This window comes from Salvelinus sp. IW2-2015, linkage group LG1 (assembly GCF_002910315.2).
Source record: "Salvelinus sp. IW2-2015 linkage group LG1, ASM291031v2, whole genome shotgun sequence".
In the NCBI taxonomy this organism is placed as follows: domain Eukaryota; kingdom Metazoa; phylum Chordata; class Actinopteri; order Salmoniformes; family Salmonidae; genus Salvelinus; species Salvelinus sp. IW2-2015.
Window position 1 is genome coordinate 23192639 of NC_036838.1, and position 20510 is coordinate 23213148.

At 43.1% G+C, this 20510-nt stretch overlaps 1 protein-coding gene across 4 annotated transcripts in view; it reads right to left on the bottom strand.

The window, feature by feature from the left end:
• Positions 1-2141: 2141 nt before the first annotated feature.
• wnk2 (WNK lysine deficient protein kinase 2) overlaps positions 2142-20510 on the bottom strand; it is a 66788-nt gene continuing 48419 nt past the window's right edge. The window contains exons 18-28 of one of the 4 annotated variants that reach the window (XM_070443247.1): positions 18630-18830; positions 17345-18258; positions 16935-16992; positions 16689-16762; positions 15213-15820; positions 14413-14639; positions 12276-12494; positions 11682-11756; positions 10131-10175; positions 8171-8514; positions 2142-5730 (exon numbers count right to left, since the gene is read on the bottom strand). In XM_070443247.1, coding sequence (XP_070299348.1) covers positions 5392-5730; positions 8171-8514; positions 10131-10175; positions 11682-11756; positions 12276-12494; positions 14413-14639; positions 15213-15820; positions 16689-16762; positions 16935-16992; positions 17345-18258; positions 18630-18830 — 3104 coding nt within the window. In that variant the 3' untranslated portion in view covers positions 2142-5391. Of the gene's footprint in view, positions 5731-8150; positions 8515-10130; positions 10176-11657; positions 11757-12275; positions 12495-14412; positions 14640-15212; positions 15821-16688; positions 16763-16934; positions 16993-17344; positions 18259-18629; positions 18831-20510 lie in introns of all 4 variants that reach the window. The other 3 variants (XM_070443244.1, XM_070443252.1, XM_023986179.2) reach the window with 3 other exon arrangements.

Here is a 20510-nt window from a genome sequence, read left to right on the forward strand (position 1 = left end):
GAAACATGACAATTTGAAAAATAAGCCACAGGAGTTTTTGGAGAATAAAGAATAAAGATGACTTTCGAGTAGTAAGACATGTATAAAAGCAACAGATACCATTAATAAGAAGGGGCTAGAAGCGTCTTATATGGTGAGCTACCAAGTGGTTAGGACAGGCAAGCCCCAGACTATTGTGGAGGAAATATTTCTTCCTGCTGCTGCTGCGGATATGGCTGGGACAATGCTGAGARAAAAGGCCTAAAAAACTATACAGACAATGCCTTCATCAAACAACACTGTTTCACCATGCATCAGTGACATGGCAGGAGATGTTTTGAAACAATTACTGCTTCGCATACAAGCCAGTGAATTATATGCGTTACAGCTGGATGAGTCAACAGACGTGGCGGGTATATGTCCTGGTATATGTCCATTACGTTTATTGGGGGTCAATTMAGGAAGACATGCTCTTCTGCAAACCACTGGAAACCAGGATAACATGAGAGGATATTTTTWAAGTACTGGACAGCTGTGTGACATCAAATGGACTTTGGTGGTCAAGATGTGTTGGTATCTGTACTGATGGCGCAAAAGCCATGACAGGGAGACATAGTGGAGTGGTAACGCACGTGCAAGTAGTTGCTCCCGACGTCACTTGGGTACACTGCAGAATCCACTAAGAGCTTCTTGCTGCCAAGGGAATGCCTGACAGCTTGAAATACTTTTTGGACACTACAGAGAAAATGGTTAACTTTTTTAAAGCAAGGCCCCTGAACTCTTGTGTATTTTCTGCACTATGCAATGATATGGGCAGCAACCATGTAACACATTTACAACATACAGAAGTGTGCTGGTTATCAAGGGGCAAAGTATTGACACGTCTTTTTAAATTGAGAGACAAGCTTAAAGTTTTCTTTACTGACCATCATTTTCACTTGTCTGACCGCTTGCATGATGACAAGTTTCTCACACGACTGGCCTATCTTGGTGATGTTTTTTCCTCGCATGAATGATCTGAATCTAGGATTACAGGGACTCTCTGCAACTACATTCAATGTGTGGGACAAAACTGAGGCTATGATTAAGAAGTTGGAGCTCTTCTCTGTCTGCATTAACAAGGACAACACACAGGTCTTTTCATTGTTGTGTGATTTTTGTGTGCAAATAAACTCAAGCTTACGGACAATGTCAAATGTGATATAGCGAAACACCTGAGTGAGCTGGGTGTGCAATTACGCAGTTACTTTTACGAAAMGGACGACACAAACAACTGGATTCGTTATCCCTTTCATCCCCTGCCTCAAGCCCAATTACCGATATCTGAACAAGAGAGCCTCATCGAAATTGCAAAAAGTGATTCTATGAAAATGTAATTTAATCAGGAGCCACTACAAGATTTCTAGATAGGGCTGCGCTCAGAGTATCCTGCCTTGGCAAATCGGGCTGTTAAGACACTGATGCCATTTGCAACCACGTACCTATGTGAGAGTGGATTCACGGCCCTCACTAGCATGAAAACTAAATACAGGCACAAACTGGGTGGAAAATTATTTAAGACTGAGACTCTCTCCAATACAACCCAACATTGCAGAGTTATATGCATCCTTTCAAGCACACTCTTCTCATTAATTAAGCTGTGGTGAGTTATTCACAATTTTTGATGAACAAATAAGGTTTTATATGTAAGATGGCTAAATAAAGAGCAAAATGATTGATTATTATTATATTATTATTTGTGCCCTGGTCCTATAAGAGCTCTTTGTCACTTCCCACTCACTCATTCTTATGTTTAATAAATGCAGGCTTATAATGATGGCAAAAAAACATTTGAGTGTGCTGACCCTGGTGCTAGAGGGGGTACACAGCTGGAGGTTGAATGTTTGAAGGGGTACGGGACTGTAAAAAGTTTGGGAACTACTGCCCTAAAGGATACTCCAGGAACCTTTTCTTTTTAGAGTGTATAACATAGTGATATACCATTTTTGTCAACATGTGAGGAGGATGGCATTGGCGTTTCTCTACAAGTAGGGTGAGTCAACATGTTTTTCTGCTTTCACAAACACACACACACACACACACACACACACACACAAATCAGAACCTTCCCCAGTGATTTTACCCATGCACCGCTACTGAATATAACAGACGCAGAGAAAACATGTTGTCAAGCAAAAACAAGTTTATTATTTATTTCTGTCTTCAAATATGTACAATCTTTGTGAGCGAGATGAGCGCTTACTGACCAGTGTGTCAGGAAAGTGCAGGGAGAGTATAAGCTAGGCAAAAGCAATCGTACAGAGAGCAGAGCTTCTAGTGCAAGCGTCACAGATCAGAGTTCAGAGAAAGCCTTGCTGTGTATAGTGAGCGCATGATGAGTCCTGTCAATAGCTGCATAGGCCAGATGCTGTTTACAGAGAACACAAGTCTCGCTTTGCATGGGATGGAAGATTGGATTCAGAGCAGAACATTCTGCACTATTCGTCTACAAAAGTTCAATTCAAACTGAACTGACTGAACGACTRTACAGTTAGGAAAGGGCTTCAAACCATAACAAGTAAATGATTTATATCCAAGAATTGCCAACTGGTTGGCAAAGGAAGCTATTGGCTGAATGCGTGTAGTAGTGACAGACACTATTTATCYCACATTCCGGGTATGGAGCGTTTGCTGGGATTGTTTGGGTCATGTGATTTCTGAACTTTGTTGATAGATATTATTGTACAAGATGATGTGTGTTATACTGGATTTAAATGATTGCGTCATACAACACAAAACCAAAATGAAAGAAGTATTGATTGATACACACTAGGCTGGTCTTGTGATTCTGATCATCTCAGAAGACTAAAGTGGAAGAACTGTGCAGTTAGAAGACATAGCCCCGTCTCTGTCATCAACACACAGCACTACATTAGTTACTGTATAAGTGTATACTTGTTATCCTTATAATACAGCTTATGACTGATCTTACATCAATGATCTAACTCCTTATTGAACATTGACTTTTTTAACCAACAACCTCCACAGATACTGTATGAAATGCACATTTTATCCGTTGGTTACTACATGGGCTTTAGACGAGTCAACTTGTTAAGGTCATGCAATAGATTACAAATCATTATATATCATACCGGCCTCTAACATTCATATATGTCATACGGTACTGTGCATTAACCCTAAACAAAATGAACAAAACCCATACTTGTGTCATTCCAMGAATAGAGTGCCTTGTCAGTAGTGTAATAATACAAAGAAATATATATATTTATTTCTGTCATAAAGAGGAAATGTTAAACTACATAAAAACACGTTTTCCAATCTCAGAGAAGAAATGGCTGTAAAAGTGCCAATTAAAGTAAAAGCGTCGGCGATTTCATCTTAATTAAGCCATAACTCAGGAGGTATGGAACAGAGAGGCGCAATTCAATGCAAGGTTAACCAAAAATGTGAACTTGTTAACWAATGTGTAGCCTATCTGTCTAGGGGTAACGAGGCTGACGTGTTATGATCGACTCGCTCAGTTTTCCACCACAAAACACTGGAAATGGACAAAAAGAGGGGAACCAGCTCACCTGCTTTTACACTATGTTTGACTATTAGATGTTACATTTTTCTTTTTAAAGGAGAGTTCAGTTCATGTAACAGGGCTGACCTTAAACCTGAGGGACCCATTGGTACTTGGTCAAAGCAAGAAAATAACTACGGCTTTACAATGATGGTGAAAACTTTGGGACTGTTTTGTGGTGAAGTGGGTTAAAATTGTCAAACATGATGTGGGACATGCCAAAATGGGAATTTTCAGAGGAAACAACGTATTTACTTTCATGAAAACATGCTACTATTGGACTTGTGTGAACCAACTGTTAAATTGCGTGTTTAGCTTAGTAGGAGCGGAAAAGTATGTGAACCAACTGTTAAATTACGTGTTTTATAAAAATGTACACACACACACAATGTCACAAGGCCATGAAAGGCACTATTCGTGGAATGACCCCCTTAATACTGAAACCACACAGGTGAATGATCCAAACCTACAATAAGGCATACTATAGGAATGTACATACCGAGAAACCCTTTAGTTCTACGCATACAGTACAGTATGAAATATCCACTGTTTTGTGACCGCCAAGTAACACTAGCTATCMCCCGGAGAATGCCCCTAACTCTTGCACTTATCCTGTGCAAGCTTTCGTGTGTGTTCATGCAGGCCGTGGTCAGTGGAGCAAAATCGTATAGCTACTGCTTTGTAGAAGCCTCTGTACAAAGAGGCCAACACATAGCCTCAGTGCACTGTGTGAATCTTACAGTACTACATTAGATAATGTTATTATAATATTCACAAAACAACCAATAACTTGGTCATACTGCCAACATTCTAAATTGGCAACCTGAATATAACCAACCTGTTTTTTTCCCCCTAAATATAACATTCACACAAATATACCTAGTACCTTTTTAAAGACAAAACCACAAACATAATATGACCCCATTATCCTAACTTAAGTCAAACGGCCTCATGCTTGTGTTAGAATTAACTGAWACTACTGTTCAAGGCACTCTTGCAGGATATTTCTCCTGCAGGTTAAGTTCAAGTTCTTCCACATTTCTTAGGACTAYTTCAAGCACTAGCGTTGTAAGAGTTTCAATGAGAATGAAGGAAGTATATTACAACATAAATATCAGAGTAATAAASCAGACGGTCCTGGTAACCAGGGTGACACGGCTAGTAACCAGGGAAACCAACAGTGTCACCAGGCTGTTAGCCAGGGTGACACAGCTGGTGACCTGGGTAACAAGGCTTGTGACCAGGCTGGTAACCAGGGTGACAAGGCTTCACAGTGACGGCAAGATGGTGAATGGCTCTCTTCTGGGTTAGGACAGAGCCCTGCAGCCCCTACTGTACATATGGATAACAGTGTGTGTCCAACATGTCTCACAAAAACACACACACACACAGGGGTACACATACACACATATGGGTGATAAACACACAAACATGAACCGTTTATGTACAAAGACTTACAGTAGGAATGAATGATATAGAAATAGATCATTTCAATACACAGAAAGCTTATATGCACAAACAAATGTTGGATTATACAACGAATGGATTATGCAAATATAATGAATGTATTACACACCTTATATACACTACAGCACATTCACACAGGTGATAAAATATACATATGTCCCTTATGTACATACATATGAGGTATGTAAATTGAGGTTGATAATGTCACACACATTGATAACATATATGGGCTATATATACAAATGCTTACTATATACATACATGCTGGTTAAATATATACAGTTTACATACTGTGCGTAGAGTTGACCACAGCTCTAACTACATATGACTTATTTTTTGGTAACATAGTTGGAAGACATGATGCTACAAGGGTTAGAGGATTAGAGGGTCCTGGTTTTGGGGTCGGGGGGCTCGTAGGGTGGAGCAGGGGCGGAAGTCGGGGTGCCCCAGGCTGGGGGCACGATMGAGAAAGCAAACACCCCTGAACCCAAGGAGGACAGCAGCTCAGGCCACTGGCTTACACAGAAGGGTGAGAGAGGCGAAGGTGGCAGCCCCCCAAACAGGTCTGGGGCTGGATGGGCCACCATATAGCTAGGATGGAACCCTGCCTGTCCCGGGGAGCTGGTCCTCATCACTGACCCCTGGGCCTGGCTGTCAATCATCGGCCATGACAGGGAGAGCTGGGGGCCTTCACAGCCAGGGGCTGTCCTGGCAGGTGCCTGAGGAGAAAGATATAGAGGTGAGCTTTCAGTCACCACAGGCTTTCATCTTAACTATTCCAGACCTGGCTTCAAATAGTAATTGTTTTCTTTCAAATTAATTCAATGTATGATTAAGTCTGTCTGGAGTGCCAGCTGGTAAATTTTGCACTTGGGACTAGTCCATTGTTTCTATTCTGGATGGGAAATGAACACCCGCCAGCTGCCAAATGCAGGGAAATTTTGGCATTGGCGGGTAAGAACATGTAGAAGATATAGGATATGGTASAACGACTATGTTGTCTTTTCTGTAGCCTAAGGACACTTTTTACATCATGCAGTGAAAGTAAAATGGACAATATGGAATGGACAATCACAACTGTTGTCCAGGAGTTGCACACCATTGTCATGATCGGTGGTTTCAAGTTTGTATCCATACATTTTTGACAAGCTGATCCTATTTAAAAAGAAAATACTTCTGCATTTCCCGCTGTGTAAACACATTGCAAATAGGCTCGCGATAACTGCTGATCAAGTTGGGTAGCTGATATTCAGAACTTRAATAGCCAAACTGATTAGTCACAGGAATCAAGACTAACTAAGCCAATGCAATGGCCTGTTTTACAAATGGATGGGCATTCATAAAATTCCATAGTGGGCCGACATGTTAGGCTACACCCCAKTAAGCATGAGCTGACGTCTTTTGGACATCTTGTTTTGGTCCTGTCCAGAAGTAGATTTTTGGTGTTTTACAAATGGTAAGCTTGCCACATAGATGGGCATTCAGAAAATTCAATTTCAAGCAACACTTGAAATGGCTACACCTCATTAAACACGGACTTTTGGATGTCTTTTTTTGGTGCCGTTCCAGACTGGCCTTGATTTCCACATCCACGGACATTGGTTTTATGGTCCGGACCAAATCTGAACCAATCATATGTTTGATTCGGATTTTGTACGGTCTGGACCAGCCTTGACTTGACCCAAACATAGACACCAATAAATTACTTATTTTCAATTTTCATTTAGAACCAAAAATGTGCCTGATTTCAACATCTGGAAAATACATTTTCCATGTCTGTAAAATACATATTTTCAACATCCAGAAAATCAGTTTTCATCTTTCCTTCAGAACTGAAAATGAACCTGATTTCAACGTCTGGAAAATAAATATTTATTAATGTCTGGAAAAGATGCCTTTTCAATGTTCTGGAAAATTTTATTTTAAACATACGGAAAATACATTTTCACCTTTCATTAAGAATCTAAATTGAACCTAACTTCAACGTCTGGAAAATACGTCTTTTAAATGTATCTTCAACATAATTTTGCTTACTGTGACTATTCTACTGGGGAGGGGCGACAGTTTTTGGCTTGCAGAACAGCAAAGACCGGCCCTACGAAACGCATTATTTACTAATGGACAATCTGACAAAACTCTGAATTACAAACGCCCAGAGCAGTCTCTGGCACTCCAGAGTGAATTTACGAACACACCCCTAGTGACTCAAATATTTGGGGGTACATTGTGCTTGACTGAGCATTGAAGACTCCAAGAAACATATTCATAAACTCTTATTAATTCTTATCATTAAAACACCCAAATACTTTTATTGTGCTCCTACACTTATTTGTGTGCTTCTAAATATCTATTTATTTACTCCTTGTAACAAATGTCAGTTTAGAGCCCTGGACTATAATTAAGCAATAAGGACTGAGGGGGTGTGGTTATTGGCCATTTACCACAAACCCCTGAGGTGCCTCATTGCTATTATAAACTGGTTACCAACGTAATTAGAGCAGTAAAAATACGTGTTTTGTCGTACTTGTGGTATACAGTCTGAAATACCAATACTGCCAGCTAATCAGAATTCAGGGCTCGAACCACCCAGTTTATAATAATAAATAAACTGCATGACTCAGCATTGTGTGGTAGGGAAGGCACTTTGTTGATGCTTAATGCTCAGTTACAGAACTGTGAATCTGTCTTTACTATTTTATCTAAATTATTTATTTTAACATACTGTTCATTGGATAAAAGATTCAGGCCACACACATTTAATTAAATTGATCAATATACCACATGACTTATTACTAGTAATATATTTCTTGTTTWAACAATTTTACAAATGGTCATCAGTTATTTGTGATTTTTTTTTGTGTAAGAAAAGGAAAATATTTCTGTGTGTAAGTAAAGGAAAATATTTTGGCTGGTGAAAAATCTGATTGGCTGGTAGATTTTTTTTATCTACCTACCACAGTGGCTGGTGGACCAAAAAGTCAATTTCCCACCCTGGTTCTATTGTGCCAGAAATGATCAATCAAGTAAAGAAAAATCAATATATAATTTTAAAGAAAACAAATACTAGTTGAACTCATTTAGCTACACCCCTACTAATAAATAATGCATAGTACATAAACAGTTAAACGCAGATACATACCGTATCCAACAACTACTCACATCTGGAGCGCTGGCCAGTCTGGCTCTGGTTCTGGGCCCCATGGGGTCGTCGTTCCAACGAGGCTGCCCACTGAAGCTGAGGGAACTGGGCCGTGGCCGCCAGGAGACAGCCAGGGCCTCCATGGCCCAGTCATCCACCAGTCTGTGGAGGTCGTCTGTGAAGGACCCTGCATAGGAGCCTATGTAGGCGCCAGGGTAAGCGCCAGTGAAGGTGCCTGTCTTGTTGTTGCTGTTGTTGGCCTGGGCTTGGGCCAACCCTGCTATTGGCTGGTGGGGAGGAGGGGTGGAGCTGGCTGTCTGTTGCTGGGACGGCTGGTTGGATGCACCTGAGCCTGATCCAGTCCCTGGGAGATGGACATACTGTTCAGACCCTGCCTCAAGTTCCAAACAGAGTATGTGAGCGGAGCGGAGCTGGAGCAGAGCGAGGAGTGCCCAATTTGACTGGAGTGTGGAGTGAGATTCCCAAAGGCTGGAGCATCAGCCTTCTCACCTGCTTCAATTTCGCTCCAGTACCGCTCACTTCAGGAGCTCAGGAAATGCCCGGCCCAGCATGCATTTGTAGGCTACTTGTGTGCTGCTACTGCCCATTGCTTTAGCTACTGTCATGGAGTTGGCTGAATATTTTCATAAAGAAACCAAGAGCAAGAGAGGGAATGCAGTGATGTAGTGTCCACAACTAAATAATCATTGTGGAATCTGAAAAGACACCTATCCCAAAAGCATGATGGTGTACTTACTACGTGCACATGATAACAGAAAGGAATGAGGTGGGTAGCGAGCTAAGTGTGTCATTGTAGCAAATGATTTATAAACAAAAAATGTGATCTCTTAAAAGTTATATTATCTATACAATGGGTTCTAATAGATTTTTGCCCAATAGGCCAGACATATTACATTACCCCTTTCAAGGAGCTTTCTGTTTTAATAGGGCTATTTTGCCTAAAAACCTTTAGACCTACCTATAGAAAAATAAAAACTCTGCATCCCTGCCTAGCAAGAGTAGCCTGAGGGGTGTTTAGCATCCCTAGTGGTTCTGCAAACGCAGAGAGGGTATTCTCCACTGCTGGCCTGCTCTCCAGGCACCATCACATGAGCCTGAAGCCAGACTCTGGCTTCATGTTTCTAAAAATGAATTCAAAGGCACTGTAGACTRAGCCTAATAAGGCATTTTTAGTTTCATTTGTATTTAATTCTAAGTCAGCCTATATGGGCAATTAATTGACTATAATGATTTAATACAACAAAATGTATTTCTTTGTAGGGTATAGCCTTGAAATAATTGAAATAAATGGCTAATAATATAGCCTAAATAATACAATACTTAGGCTACCTGTCTGGCTCCTGACCTATTTAGAGTGTGTATATGCCGTTTAATACGACATGTAGCCTAATTCAAATGATTAGCGCTTCTTACAGTCACCTTTTCATGTTGTTTATTAAAATAATTTTCATTCAAATCATATGGTTTGGTTTCAGCACTTCAAAACCGAATGGTAGGTCTAGGTAGTCACAGAAACAGATGGGTGTTGGTTAAATGGGGATTTTAATGAATGGAGCGAATTTGGAACAACTGGGGTTTTTTCCCCCTGTGAGGAAGGAGCGTTTTTTAGCGAACTGGTTGCAAGTGGTTGGAAAGGATGTGGAGCGTGAGGAATGAGTGGGATTTCCGACCTCTGAACTCCGCTTACGTACTCTGGTTCCAACTAGCTCTGTTGCTGAAACATGTTATCTAAGTAAAGGTAGCTAAAATGAACACTAGATGGCCCCTCTTGTTTATAAAATGCATTCTAATCTAATGAAATGTACTTCTACTCTTACTTACGAGAGGAACTTTGGGGAAAGAAAACAAGGTACATGAGTAGATACAATAATAAATAAATGAAGTCATTGAATAAATAAATACAATGAATAGTTTGGGATTCTCCAAATGGCTAATGTCTTTGCTGCAAATTATACTTACCCCTACCACGCTCTTTACCAAGGCAGAGCCGTTTCAGAGTTGACCCTAGGAGATAAACAGAGTTAGGACTCCAAGCAACACGAAAACATAAACACACATAGACGTACGTCTAAAAACATACAGTCACACTGCTACAAAGATCTGCTCAAAAGCCAGATGCAACATCATCACACACATAACACTGTGGGAAAGCACGGTTTAGACAACTATCTGAACACGGCTGGACAGGCCAATCATGCAGTCCCTCTAGAAGTGAGCCACAGAACTGTGAGAGGTCTGAGAGAGAGAGAAAACGAGTGAGAGAGAGAGAGAGAGAGAGAGAGAGAGAGAGCGAGAGAGCTCGTAACCAACAGGGCGCAAAATAACAGTGGCTGTGTGTAGCCATGCAGACGGGGTCCACTAGGCAGGACTGCAGGGGCAGAGATAGACAGACAGACAGACAGGAGCAGAGAGTGAGAGTGAGCCGAGTACACAGTACTGCTGCAGTGCATTACTACTATACTGTACATCCACTACTCATCAGCCAAGCACAACAGACAGAGAGAGACATTTCACTGTTGTTCAGAGAATCAGAGAATCAGAGAGACACAGGGGAGAGGATGGGATGGAGGAAGGAAAAAGAGGGGGAGAAAAAAAAGAAAAGAGCTAGAGGATGAGGATGAGGATATCCGGACATCCATAGTTAAAAGATGGTCAGTACTTCAACATCTACAGACGTCATTTTTTGATCCGGCCCAGAACCAGCCTTGATTTCAACATCCATAGACGTTGATTTTTAGTCCATACCGTACCAAATCTGAACCAATCATAGACGTATATGTTTCACAAGTTTGGACTGCACATTACAGTCCGKACCGACCAGAGCTCATTTGAATAATGCCCAGTTGTGTGTTCATTTTTACATTTAGTTCATTGAGCAGACACTCTTGTCCAGAGCAACTCACAGTCAGTCAATTCAACAAAGGTAGAGAAACATATCACAGTCATAGAAAGTAAAGAGTTTCCATAACGGTTACTGATAATGTTGTTGAAGTGTTCTTTCTGTTGCTTGTCAGAAAACATGATCACTTCCAGTTCTGAAGCTTTTGAAAAGGTGACAGATGGGAGCAATAATAAATATTCTGCAATCTTCATTTTGCTCCATTTTCCTGTAATGTGATATAATTCTTTCTTCATTAACATTTAAATATAAGTTAAATTAYGTAGGGTTGAAATATGACCATAGAAACAATAACCCCCCAAAATATGTATTTTTTATGTCTGGATAAATGTATTTTCAACATCCGGAAAATACGTATTTTCAACTTTCGTTCAGAACAGAAAATGAACGTCATCTCAACGTCATCTTTACATCTTTTCAAAGTAATTTTGCTCACTGGGTAAAGAGGAGGAGAGGCGTGGAGGAGAGGAGAAGAGGAAGACATGAAAAGAGGAGGAAGGAGGGGAGGAAGGATGGCAGTGGAGGAGGACGAGAAGCAGAGTGAGTGGGGAGTGGTGGAGCAATGGAGGAGAGGAGGAGATACAAACAGATAGACAGAGACACAGGCCCACTGAGGAATCTAGCGCGTGGTTTGCTACTGGATTTATAGGTCACTCTCTCAGGTGGTGGAGGGTAAGCGGGCCAGCCTGTGGAGAGGAGGAGGAGAGGAAAGGAGGAGAAGAGACACAGAACACCAGGGTAAGAAGAGCACAAAGCTCTGACCAGAACCCGCTTGAGAAATGAGTTTGAACAGCAACCTATGTCAGAACCATATGTTAAAGGCTACAGATGCCTGATAAAGGTCAATGTAACTTTGTGTTCCATCATATAAAACACATTTTCTAAGGCATCCTATTGCAGCACTTCCTCTAAACATGAGTATGACCCACAATATGTATCTGTATCTGTTGCTTGTCATTTGGGTGAAATGAATGTAATAAAACAGATAGTTAGGGTGGCAAAATTCCCATCACATTCCCCAAATTCCCAGGTTTTCCAGAAATCCAAGTTGGAATATTCACAGAATCAGGAGGGAATAAGCAGGAAATCTGATATCCTCAAATCAGGATTTCTGGAAAACCTGGAAATGTATGGAAAGTTACCGGATTTTGGAAACTCTGATAGTGTCTCCTTTTRCATGTTGGGACATGTAGTTTGTGGGTCACCTTGGCTTGGTGGAGTCTGTGGACCTGTCCCCTCTCCGTGTAGTCCAGCTCCAGCGTAAATGTTGTCTGAGGAGAGGGAACCCTTGAGGGAGCAGGGCTGCTGGGTCTGGACGGGCTCAGAGATGGAGGTAGCCAGGTGACTGGTACCTGAATGGGCTTTGCTGTCTGACTGAACTGGAGCTTTTGCCGGAGACCCGTTCAGACTCACTGTAGGCTCACCTACACAGACCAATATACAGTTGAAGTCGGAAGTTTACATACACTTAGGTTGGAGTCATTAAAACTCGTTTTTCAACCACTCCACAAATTACTTGTTAACAAAGTATACTTTTGGCAAGTCGGTTAGGACATCTACTTTGTGCATGAAACAAGTAATTTTCCTAACAATTGTTTACAGACGGATTATTTCACTGTATCACAATTCCAGTGGGTCAGAGGTTTACATACACTATGTTGTCTGTGCCTTTAAACAGATTGGAAAATTACAGAAAATTATTTCATGGCTTTAGAAGCTTTTGATAGGCTAATTGACATAATTTGAGTCAATTGGAGGTGTACCTGTGGATGCATTTCAAGGCCTACCTTCAAAGTCAGTGCCTCTGCGCTTGACATCATGGGAAAATCAAAAGAAATCAGCCAAGACCTCAGAAAAAAAATTGTAGACCTCCACAAGTCTGGTTCATCCTTGGGAGCAATTTCCAAACGCCTGAAGGTACCACGTTCATCTGTACAAACAATAGTACGCAAGTATAGACACCATGGGACCACGCAGTTGTCATACCGCTCAGGAAGGAGGCGCGTTCTGTCTCCTAGAGATGAACGTAATTTTGGTGCAAAAAGTGCAAATCAATCCCAGAACAACAGCAAAGGACCTTGTGAAGATGCTGGAGGAAACAGCTACAAAAGTATATCGACCTATATGTCCTATATCGACATAACCTGAAAGACCACTCAGCAATGAAGAAGCCACTGCTCCAAAACCGCCATAAAAAAAGCCAGACTACGGTTTGCAACTGCACATGGGGACAAAGATTGTACTTTTTGGAGAAATGTCCTCTAGTCTGATGAAACAAAAATAGAACTGATTGGCCATAATGACCATCGTTATGTTTGGAGGAAAAAGGGGGAGGCTTGCAAGCCGAAGAACACCATCCCAACCGTGAAGCACGGGGGTGGCAGCATCATGTTGTGGGGGTGCTTTGCTGCAGGAGGGACTGGTGCACTTCACAAAATAGATGGCATCATGAGGCAGGAAAATTATGTGGATATATTGAAGCAACATCTCAAGACATTAGTCAGGAAGTTAAAGCTTGGTCGCAAATGGGTCTTCCAAATGGACAAGGACCCCAAACATACTTCCAAAGTTATGGCTTAAGGACAACAAAGTCAAGATATTGGAGTGGCCAAGCCCTGACCTCAAGCCTATAGAAAATTTTCAAAACTGAAAATGCGTGTGCGAGCAAGGAGGCCAACAAACCTGACTCAGTTACACGAGCTCTGTCAGGAGGAATGGGCCAAAATTCACCCAACTTATTGTGGGAAGCTTGTGGAAGGCTACCCGAACCGTTTGACCCAAGTTAAGCAATTTAAAGGCAATGCTACCAAATACTCATTGAGTGTATGCAAACTTCTGACCCACTGGGAATGCGTTGAAAGAAATAAAAGCTGAAAGAAATCATTCTCTCTACTATTATTCTGACATTTCACATTCTTACAATAAAGTGGTGATCCTAACTGACCTAAGACAGGACATTTTTACTAGGATTAAATGTCAGGAATTGTGAAAAACTGAGTTCAAATGTATTTGGCTAAGGTGTATGTCAACTTCCGATTTCAACTGTAAATATTACACACAGAAACCTGGACAGATAGACAAAGTGCATCACAAATGGCACCCTGTTCCCTATTTAGTTCAATTATTTTGACCACGGCCCATATATTACAATTTAAACCTGCTACTATATTCACATGATGAGAGTTACCTTGCCTCAGACCTGAGGACCTGCCCAGGCTTTAGTGGGCTGATGCAATCTTAAGTTGCGCAGACAAGCTGGGTTCAAGCCAGGTTCAATCCCAGGTGTATCTCGCAGTTCAACACCATCAGTGGAGTGACTGGTTTCAGTGCCCTCATACTCACTGGTTTTGCTAGAATCACTGGTTTTGGTGGTGACGTTCCTCAGCTGTTGTACCAGAGGACTGAGGAGTTTGCCAGCCTTCAGTTTGTGCTTGTGCTTGCTCTTCCGCTTGGGGGGAGCTGTGTGGGAGAAACCTAGTGGGGGTGGAGTGGCTTTACCCAGCCTTCGGTACAGCAGCTCTATTTCCCCTCTCTGGTGGGACTGCAGCTCCGAAATCTCCTTCAAATGCCTGGGTGGAGGGGAGGGGGAGGAGAGATAGGTTTAGATAAAGGGTAAGGTGGCTGATTCCTCCAGATAATTGTCTTCTAGACCAGTGGTTCCCAAACTATGGGTCGGGACGCACTTCTGGGTCACGGCAGATGTCCAAGTGGGTTGCAGGATGAAATGGCCCCAAAAAATGTAATTAAAATAAGTGAAAGAAAAACACTTTCAGTGTAAACATAAATGACTATAATCAAGTAGAAAGTCTGTAGAAAAGATAATGGACCTATTCTTTGAGAATTTACAATCAAGAAAGTAAAAGCTAGACAATCAGTACCTCATTGATTTTGTTATAATGTTTAAGAATAAGAACACAGCATTAGCCATGTCAAAATGCAACATTTGCTTAAAAAATGTTTTTATAGAATTGTGTGGAATTGCAAGAGATTAGCTTTCAAACTGCTTTAAAAAAAAATATTATTTGGTCTGTGTATTTTTCTTCACCGCTCTACCCTTATGGTGGTTTGCGACTCAAAAGACAATTGGTGGGTCACGAAGCAAAAAAGTTTGGGAACCTCTGTTCTAAAGACACACAACTTACTTCTCCTTGAGTCTGGTCAGCTCTCTCTTCATATCCGAGTCCTCCATCTCGGAGTCGTTGTCACTACTGACATAGGCCGAGCCGTGCACGCCCCCCTGCCGGCTCGGCGAATCAGAGCTCTGCACACTACTACTGCGACGGCCCGAACGGCGCAGGAAGGCCACCGCCCTCTTCATGAGGTCACTTCCTCTCCGCTCCCCCGAGTGGCCGTGCCGTGAAGGTGTGGCCGGGGCCAGCTTGGCGGGACTACTCTCCGCCCCCGAGTCTGACGACAGGAAGCGTGGGTGTGCGTGGACCGTAACATCGACAGACATGGAAGTGGTAGTGGAGGCGCGCGGCAGTGACGCCCGTTTGGCCATGGAGGGGGGTGTATCCAGGTAGAAGTCGGGCGGCGCAGAGTAGCGGCTGCTGCGGGTCCTCAGGGTGACCTCGTCCTCGGTGCTGACCACGGAGAAGCGTCCGATGGTGGTGGAGGGGGCCATGGCCATTGCCTGGGCACTGCTGCGGTGGTCTGAGTGGCCAGCAGGATGTGCTGGGGAGGCAGCGCTGCTCCAACTCCTCTGCTTCAGCTCTCCTCGCGTCACCATGTCAGGAGGGCCTATGATCATCTAAAGACACGGATGACAACAGCAATGATAAAGTTATTGTTTAAAGAGCCACTTCCAACTGAATACCTTTGCAGGTAATTATGATACCGGTCTAAAATACCGCATTCGCCGTTTCCTCTACAAAACTAACTTTATAAGACTATTTGAAAACTTTATAGTTATATTTGAAAACGACCATTAGTCGGGCATTGTATGTAGGCGTAACTAAGAGGTATTGCACCTCTAGAGGTAGTAGTGGATAATGACTATTGGGAACAAATATGTGACTTGTTTCAGGAAACTAGGAAGCTGGTTTAGCTACGGAAAAGACAGGAATCTTCCTTTTAGCCATGATTGGCTGAGATAATGGATGGGCTGGACATACCGGGAGATGAGTTTGGATTGGTCTGCAATGTAGCATGCTTCTGTTTATAACGCGAGCTGCTCAGTATGTGTTAACAGTCCTTTCTAACGCGCCGTTYTTGAAATATATAACGTTAGCCATCGATCTACAAAAGTTTTGCTACTTCTCTCAACATTGAATGCCCTGAATTTAGCAGGCGCTATCGAAAACGTTTAGGTCTACTTTCTGCACACACCACGGTCAGTGTGAACCGGAGGGACTTGACAACGCTGGCCAAACAAGATGTAGCTACAAACAAAGCAGAGTTAAATGGTTCCAGTCCGCCGTGAAGCGTTCATCCATGTATTCGGGTAAGAGTCTAGCTCCATTTTCAGATGTAAGTTTCTAATTTAGCCAGAAAGTCCCTTTTATTGCAAGTTAAAGCGCACTGTTGGTTAGCTATCGAACCTTAGCTCGCTATCAAACGTTAGCTCGCTAGCTAACGTCACGTGTATGATCTGTGTAGCATGTAATACAGTAAAGTACCTTAGACCGGCCACTGGAGCCCGAACCAGAGCAGGAGGTAGAGTGAAGTATGTTCTTTCTCCTAGACATGGGGGCTGCAGACAGAGAGAATGAGAGAGATTATCTAGGTTATCTGAAAAACTACAATAACTTGATTTTGATCTTGCACTTCCACAACAGTGACAGCTGACAGCTGACCTATAAGTTAAAGGAAAAGAATTGCAACTGTAATGTTGTAGCCTACACACAACACAGTAGTGTACATACCACACATGGCAGAATCACTCAACGCGCTTAAACTGTCCATCCTCTCTGGGATCTGAGGCTGAAAGACAAAGTGGTGAGGGAGGGTTGAGAAAAGAGAGACGGTAAAAGATTGAAGCAGAGAAAGAGAGGGCATGAGGGTAATATAATGTATGAGGGTAATTTAATGCAGTCGTTGTTAAAGGGAGAATGGCCAACATGTAAGGATGAATGGTATAGGTAGATTGCGTGTACTTTACATGTAGTCTGGGGTGTGGGTAAAGAAAACAACTATAATCTCAGAAAGGAAAGTATGTTTGAGTCCCAAATGGCGCCCATAGGGCTCTGGTCAAAAGTACTGCACTAATTCAGGAAATATGGTGCCATTTGGGATGCTTTCTATGAGTTCTATGGATGACATGTTCTATGTTTACCAGCTGTTCCCCTGTCCGGTAGCGCCCTTCCCCCATGGGTCCAGGTGTGCTGTTTCCTGACCCCAGGGTGGCACTGTCGGGCCCAGGAGGGGACTGGACGTACTCTGTCCCCGAGCCGGGTGTCTCCGCAGCAGTGCCTGATGGGTACATGGGAGCGTACTCCTGGTACAGCAGGTTCCTCAGCTTCTCATCCAGAGTCTTGATGGTGCTGTCCACAAAGCCCCCCCGACCCCCCACCCCTCGACCCTCCCCGTCCGACTCACTGGGCCCCCCTGCCGTGTGCTGGTGGGGAGCCGGGCTCTGGGGTAACGAGGGGGCCTTGGCTCCGCCCACTGAAGAGAAAGGCTGATGGAGCACCACGGGCTGCTGGGAGCGGTCGCCGCGGGAAACAGAGGGGTAGGAGAGTTGTAGGGACTCTCTGGCTGAGGAAGTAGGGGGGTCCTGGGGGGGCAGAGGGGTGAGGGGAGTTGAGCTCCCTTGGGCATCACAACTCACGTTCAGGGACAGGGGCATGACCAGCGGGCAACAGGGCACCTCCTCCACCATGGAGGCAGTGCACGCCATCTCTGCCATCTGCTGGGCAGCGTGGATGGGAGAGATGGCACCCAGACGCCCTCCTCCCTGGTGCTCCTCTCCGGACAGGAAGCTGCGGCGACCTCCAGAGGGGGCCACTGGAGGAGCCGAGGCTGGCTGGGTGTGATGCACCCTGGGAAGGGTAGAACTGTGGGTCTGGCCCTCTGGAGGAGGTCCTGGGTGGACAGATGGGGGGCCAGAGGGGGCTGGGACATGGGACATGGCCAGGAGGAGAGGGTCTGTGGAGGACAGTATGGGAGGGCTACAGAGGCCATAACCCTCGTAGGCAAAGCCTCCACTCCCCCCAGAAACTGAGTTAGCTATGGAGGACGACGCTGATACTGCAGGAGAAAAGCAAAAGACAGAAGATTATAGACAGAAAGGCAATAGGACTAGCATCCTCTTAATCAACCCTTCTACAACAGGACCACATCCAAAGACATGTAAATATTTCAACTTAACAACTCAATATTGTATTTGTGGCATTCTGACAGGCAAAAGTGGTTTGACAAAGGAGCTTGCACAGAAATGCAACAGCAAAAAACAACACTCTCTAAGCTGCTGTCCTGAACCTTCTTTTACAATTGTACACATGGCTGACTACAGATGTTGACAGAACGTTGTTCATTCATTGAGCACTAGAGGGCAGCATGGTAGCATGGCTCGACCAGGATGGCTTCATGTTCAAATGGTCACATGGAAACAAAGTCACCTCTGCCTGAAGCAGTCCCTGCAGTGCCACCTTCAGCAGACTGGCCAGGCACCGTAATCCCATCAGGCTGTGCAATTGTAGTCCTGTCAGGCTGAGCAGTTGTAGTCCCATCAGCAGTTATGTTTGTAGTTCCATCCTGGCTGGAGGTGGGATGCTCCTCCACTGGGCAGATGATGAACCATCTCTTCCCTGTGTGGAGCACTGAGAGAAAGATAGGGAGAGAAAGAGAGTGGAAGAGAAAGGCCAGTCAAACAGATATAGCAACCAAAACATCCAACATTTACTCAGCCCACCCACACAGCCCTTAGTACCATCTCCTTTAAAAACCTTCCTCCACAGACATCCCACTCACTATGGGGCCGATTCAGACTTAGAAATTCTATGCCTTTTTTAATCGTTTTGATTTAAGCACTTCTCCGTAGTTCAGACTTACCTTTTGCAGGTGAGTCATTCCACCTCAAAAAACACAAGAAAGAGGATTTTGACACCCACCATCTCAGATTGTTCTGAAATCGTTTCTGTAGTTAGAAACGGATAACTTTAACATTCCTAAAATATTATTTKATATCTGCGACATGAAGCTAATTGATGGTGCCCAAATTGGCTATTTTAATTTATAGAATTCATATAATCGTCCATAAATATAGTACCTATCATCCGATTTGGACCATGATTCTTCCTAACAATGAGTAAGACATGAGGAATMCAATACAATGATCAAAAGCCACTCACGGACCTCCCACACCCCACGCCAATCCCAGCACCCAACAACCAGTAAACAGTATCAGTTCTCTATGTCTGACAAGTAGTATGGAGCTGCTGCTTGGAGTATTGCTTCTTCATCCTTTGTAATSTATTCCCTGTGGATCTGGTGATGGGTTTTTTCTGCTGTTCAGAGAAATTAGCCATTGAAGTCGCTAGCATTATTTACCATAAAAGAGTATGGAAGTACCAAGTTTTGTCCGATATTCCTGCTACTGGCAGCACACACACTTATCAATTTTGCTGGTCTCTTTTGTTAATTGAATGGACCACAAATGTTTTTTTCCAACTTTAGCCAGAAAACCACCAATAGCTTTTGCTCATGATGAAAAACAAATGGTATGGTCATCTTTACAATTCAAGCCAGTCTTTCATGAAAGCAATTCCGTTTGTCCATCTCTTAGGCTTGATTTGTGTCCAGGAAATGGCCCCTCTGTGTGTGGTTTACTCCCTTCAAAAAGGTCTGGATTAGTTAGACAATTCCTGGCGAACAAGCAACCATTAGGCTAAAGTAGTTCTAATGGTTTCAATGTTATAGTCTCTAACGGGCTTCAATGGTAAAAGTCCCAAACACAGTGTTTTGCAATGGTAATGGTTTTGAGTTGGATTTAATGGTACATGTCACTAATCACACTACATATATAGATGTTTTCTAATAATTATATTGACAAACATACACCTGCCATGCATCTAGTGGGCAAATAATTGTTTATAATTGTATTATTTTATTACGGTTGTCTAAAATGTTGTGACACTAGCCCATTTGTCCATCAAAGTTTTGGACTTTTAATGAGAATTGCACCAGAGCTCAGAGAGCTGCCATTTGTAAGATTATTCCAGGAGTGTTGGGTTGAAGCAAAAGGTTGCTAAGAGAAGGACAAACGTAATTGCTTTCATGGAGGAATGGCTTGACCACACAATTTATTTTCATCATGAGTAAAAGCTATTGGTTTCCTACCCAAAGTTGATCCATTTATTAAACACAAGAGACCAGCAAAATGGACAGCAAGGTGTGCTGGCAGTAGCAGGAGCAGCGGCACTTGCACTAAAAAAAGTTAGTGCAAGTTTCAATGGCTAATTTCTCCAAACGGGGACAAAACATCACCAGATTCACACAGA